This window comes from Nuphar pumila, chromosome 13, assembly GCF_984573655.1.
Source record: "Nuphar pumila chromosome 13, dmNupPumi1.hap1.1, whole genome shotgun sequence".
NCBI classification, from domain to species: Eukaryota; Viridiplantae; Streptophyta; class Magnoliopsida; order Nymphaeales; family Nymphaeaceae; genus Nuphar; species Nuphar pumila.
In genome coordinates, this window is record NC_143261.1 from 9,668,495 (window position 1) to 9,673,446 (window position 4,952).

At 50.2% G+C, this 4,952-nt stretch overlaps 1 protein-coding gene across 1 annotated transcript; it reads left to right on the forward strand.

Moving 5' to 3' along the window:
* The first annotated feature begins 738 nt into the window (after nt 1-738).
* LOC149817710 (uncharacterized) lies at nt 739-4,384 on the forward strand. Its single transcript, XM_089986054.1, has 4 exons — nt 739-1,687; nt 1,780-2,158; nt 2,278-2,333; nt 2,964-4,384. The coding sequence occupies exons 1-4, from the start codon at nt 739-741 to the stop codon at nt 4,382-4,384; spliced, it is 2,805 nt and encodes a 934-aa protein (XP_089842180.1).
* The last annotated feature ends 568 nt before the right edge of the window (nt 4,385-4,952 follow it).

Genomic DNA, 4,952 nt, shown 5'->3' on the forward strand with positions numbered 1-4,952 from the left:
TATTTGGGAGAGTCGATGGTCGGCTGAATCTCATGGAAATCGTCCTGTGCAGCAGGCATGAAAGCCATTGAATGCCCAGCAGCAGCAGCAGTCCAGCACCCTTCACCTCGACCCCCAGAGAATGTTAATATCTGAGCCGCTTTCGGCCTATACAACCCCACCAGTACAATGATTACGCTCGAGTAATTCATCTAATCATCCCAAACCGTACCCTACTGATTTGACTTTTAACTTCTTCCTTCATTTCTCTGTCTTTTTCCTCATTTTTTTAATTGATTTTGTCTGTGGTGATATGATAACAGTTAGTCCAATTCAATCGCCATTACAGAACAGAGAATCGAATTATTGCGCTTTTTGAGTGGTAATAATACAGAGGGAAAGAAGAAGAAAGAACGGGGAAAAAAAAAAGGTCGCTTCAGCACACTGGCCCTGCTGTGAAGGGTCTCACTCAGCCACCCTTTCAAAGTTTTTCTTTTGCCTTTTTCCCTTTCTCTATTTGCCTTTTCATTGTCTTTTGGAAACAACACCTCATGGTTCTCCGCTCTCTGTTCCCCTTACCCCCTCCCAACTAAAATAATGACGAGTCTGATGCAAGAAAGACAGAGCACAAACACACTGTCTTGGTGGGTTTTGGTTGGGAGGGTGAGATTCTTGACCATCTTCTTGTAGTGATAGAAAGAGGGACTCTCTCTCTCTCTCTCTCTCGCTTTTTTTTTCTTTTTGATGGGTGATAGAATGATGGGTGACAAAGGAGGAGAGAATCAGATGATGAAGCACTCGTCGTCATCAAAGGACCCACCAGATGAATCAACGGGGGGAGTTGGAGTTGTAACAGAGCAGCAACACTACGAAAACCCTAACCCCAACCCCAATCCAAAGAGAGTCAGATATGGAACCGGGCAATGGAAGCCCGTCAACCCCACACAACTACCACCACCACCATCATCAAGCCCACCTCAGTTCCAAAACCAGCCACTACCGCCACCATCCTCCTCTTCCCCGGCCACCTCACACCACCAAGCTCAGCCCACCACCGCCGACTCCTCCTCCCCAACACCCTCCTCTCCATCTCACTCCCCCCGCCCTTCCTTCTCCGCCGCCTCCCGCCAACACCACCCCACAAAGCCGGACCAGTACTTCCAGCTACGGAAAGGGAAGTACGTCAGCCCGGTGTGGAAGCCCAACGAGATGCTGTGGCTGGCGAGGGCGTGGCGGTTGCAGTACTCTGGCATCAGTGGTGGTGGGGAGGGAGAAGAGGGTGGCGGCGAGTTCGTTCCGTCGGGGAGGGGGAAGAGCCGGGCGGAGAAGGACAAGGAGGTGGCGGAGTACCTCAACAGCCACGGCGTGAACCGCGACGGGAAGACGGCCGGCACTAAATGGGACAACATGCTGGGCGAGTTCAGGAAGGTGTACGAGTGGGAGAGAGGCTCGGAAAGGGAGCAGGTGGGGAAGAGCTACTTCAGACTCTCCCCCTACGAGAGGAAGATTCACAGGCTCCCCGCCTCCTTCGATGAAGAAGTCTACGAAGAACTATCGCAATTCATGGGGCTCAGAACCAGAGCTTCACAAACGAACAGGTCCCCTTCTCTGGGCCGCACCACCACCACTTGTTCTACTCCTGAATCCTTCAGAGACCAGCTTTCTTACAAGTCGGATATCGTAAAGACTACCAGAGAAGACTCATCAGGTACGTATGATACATGGTGCACTACTATTACACTCCGTGTTGTTGGGTTATGAGTATTGATTGATTGATGGTGGTTGTTGGTTGGTGAGTAGTGAGGCAGCAGCAGGCTATGGTGGTGGCGGGTGGGAGCGAAGGGATGATGGTGCAAAAGGAGTGCCAACCAGAGCAGCAGGGTTGTTCAAGAGAGCTGAGAAGGATAGGGAAGGTGAGGATGACATGGGAGGAGTCGGTGAACCTGTGGGCGGAGGAAGGGGAGGGCCAGAGGGGGAGGCTGAGGGTCGAGGGGCTCAGCTTCTTGAATGCGGAGGAGCTGACGTTCTTGGATGACACCATGGCGGCCAGCAGCATCGAGACGTTCGATGAGGGGCCTCTCAGAGGGTTCTCCGTGGATAGGTTCCTCTGTGGCCAGCAGATCAAGGTCTTTGGGCGGCGCAGATCCTCCGGTTCGTTTTCCCATGCACCCCACCAACCACTCTAGAGAGAGAGAGAGAGAGAGAGAGAGAGAGAGAGTTGTGATTGTATGTATATGCTTCTTGTGATTCTATATTACGCGTGGGCTTGCTTTGTCATTACTGTTTGCGTTTTGGTGTTGTTTCAGGGAGCGGGGAAAGAATACTGCAGCCACTACCAGAGCCGTTGATGAGATGTAAGCCTGAGATCTTGCATCCTCGTTTCCGAGAGCCTTTCCGATACGTATCAGGAACGGTGGCGGGCATCATTCATCATTGTGTTGATTTTATTATATAAAAAACAATCTCGAAAAAGAGTCCCTGCTATTTTAAAGAGCACCAACCTTATTTTTCGGATGCCTGTCCTATTTTAAAGAGCACCAACCTTATTTTTCGTCCAAGATTTTTGAAGCCTACCTAAGTTTCAGTTTATTCTGATATTAACGTGATTCTGAGATCTCTCTCTCTCTCTCATGGGTCGCGTCACACACTGGACCACTACAAACTAGACATATTTTCCAACTTGATCATGTTTATCATGCTCTACTTTACTCCAATTTGATTTCTTGAACCATTTTCAAGCCATCCTTAATCTTTTTCTGGATCGGCACCCGTTCATTTTTCAGCGTATTGAAAATACTTATGGTATATTAAATGCGATTAACTGACTAATATACAAAATAAACCATGTTAAACGTATTTATACAGTCAAATCTCTCTTCTCTCTCTCACAAACCTTTTTTTTTTCTTTGGATAGGCAACTTGGGGTTAGCCCTTCTCTCACAATCTATCACAGGACGCTAACAATCTCTCTGGTGTTGGTGCAGCCGTTCCTCCATTGGAATACCAAGACCGAACCGAGTACTACGTGGGGTGCTTGAGGGTGCCAACAGCGTCGACCTTGCCGAGCCTGCTCGAGCTCTCATGGCACCTACAGGAGCCACCACCCGAGGAGTTCCGCTTCCCCTTGAGGCGGGAGGTCTTCCGGGACCTCCCACCAGGAAAGGAGCTCTTCTTCACCCCCTCTTCCGACCTCGACTCTCGATCCTTCGTCTACGACATCGTCGGCTCCCTTATCAGACCCACCACCACCACCCTCACCAGCAGAGACTCCTTCGTCCCTCTCTGGGACGACTGCATCAACCGCATCATCTCCCGCCTCTGCATCCTCGACATCCTTTTCGTAAGAAAACCAACCACCACCATCCTCTCTTCTACGCCCTCTTCAGAAACCATGCAGGATCAATGGCCTAGCGTAACAGGCTTCGTGAAGAACTTGTGTCTATGGAGAGGTGAGGAGACCGATCAGGTTAGAGAAGGAGGGTCGAACCCATCATCGACCATCCTAGACAAGCTCCTCTGGACCTACGGCGACCTGCCTTACCTGCTGGGCTACTACGCAATAGGCCAGTCGGTCACCTTCTGCGCACTCAGCAGGTCACAGGATCGAACCACTCGGACCGACCTCCTCACCATCGACCTCTCCACGCCATCAGAGCGGCTCAAGGCCTTGGTCCCGAGCTGGCGCATCTCGAACCTCCTCCCACTCCTCGCAGACCACTGCTGCTCCAAGTACAGCACGACGACCACCAACACAACAAACCCTTGTTTCAGTGACTACCAGAGACTGGAGCGAGGGAAGGGGAAGGTGGTGGAAATAATGCCCGCGATGGTGAAGAGGGTGTTTCCCAACAGAAGAAGATGGTCTGCTGTTAAAGAGATCTACGATTTCTTGGACCATAGAGTCCCCCACGCCGAGTACTTATGTGGGGTGTCCGAAACAGAGCTCTCCTTGGTGTTTAAACCGAGGGGGTGCGGTATCAAGCCCGCGAGCATAGAGCAGTTGGTGGAGGCGCTCAAGTTCGTGACGAAAGCTCTGGTTGCACTGCACGATATGTGCTTCATGCACAGGGATTTGGGGTGGGAGAACGTGATGAGGAGGGTTGATAGGGAGGAGTGGTTCATCGTGGACTTTGAGGACGCCATAGGGTCGCCACAGATCTACCCCCACAGCGTGAGCGGGGTGAGCCACGCGCCCGAGATGTGTAGGGGGGTGCACGGGGTGAAGGTGGACATGTGGGGGGTGGGTCACCTCATCAAGACGTGTGGGCTCAATGTTTCGCACCACCACCTGCTGAAGGATCTGCAGAACCGCTGCCTGGATCAGAACCCGGAGCAGAGGCCGACTGCGGCCGACTGTTACCATCACCTGCTGCAGCTGCAATCCTCCCTTGGGGCCTCCTTCTGAGTGAGAGGATCTCCTTTGCCATATCTTTCATACGATTTTTTTTCTTTTTTCTTTTCTGTGGAATCTGCTCTGCTGATTCTGTGGAATGTAGTACGAGATGGTGACATTCACACACATGGAGCTCAGAGATTTTCTTTTCTTGTTGGGTGGGCATTAATTTTGTGGGGAAGTTTGTGTACGGGGGTGGGGGAAGAGCACAGCAGGCTCGTGCGTTTTGGTGTTTGTTGTAACAGGAATGACGCATACAATATTCTGATGATACGGCCGTTTAATTGGGAAACTTCTCACAAACGATTAGATGAAATGAATGTATTTTTTTTTTTGTTGATAATCATATTGTGGTGCCAAGGACTTTTGGTAGATTATGAGTGGGCAGTCACCTTGAGTCGTGGCTCTAACAATGTTGAGGAAAATGAGAAAAGGATAGGAAATTTTTGTACGAAAGATGAAAAACAGAATCCTCCTATATATGATGGAAGGTTTTCATATTAGGAGATTTTTACATATGAAAAAATTTCTCAATCTAAATATAGGTGCAAGTGCCGAAATGGTGGTTAAATTTTTCTTA

Excerpts from the sequence above, each read along its gene's own strand:
- LOC149817710 (XM_089986054.1), top strand. The coding sequence starts at position 739 with ATGGGTGACAAAGGAGGAGAGAATCAGATGATGAAGCACTCGTCGTCA. Across the intron at positions 1,688-1,779 it reads TACCAGAGAAGACTCATCAG|TGAGGCAGCAGCAGGCTATG; the intron begins GTACGTATGATA and ends GTTGGTGAGTAG. Across the intron at positions 2,159-2,277 it reads TCCCATGCACCCCACCAACC|TGTTTCAGGGAGCGGGGAAA; the intron begins ACTCTAGAGAGA and ends GCGTTTTGGTGT.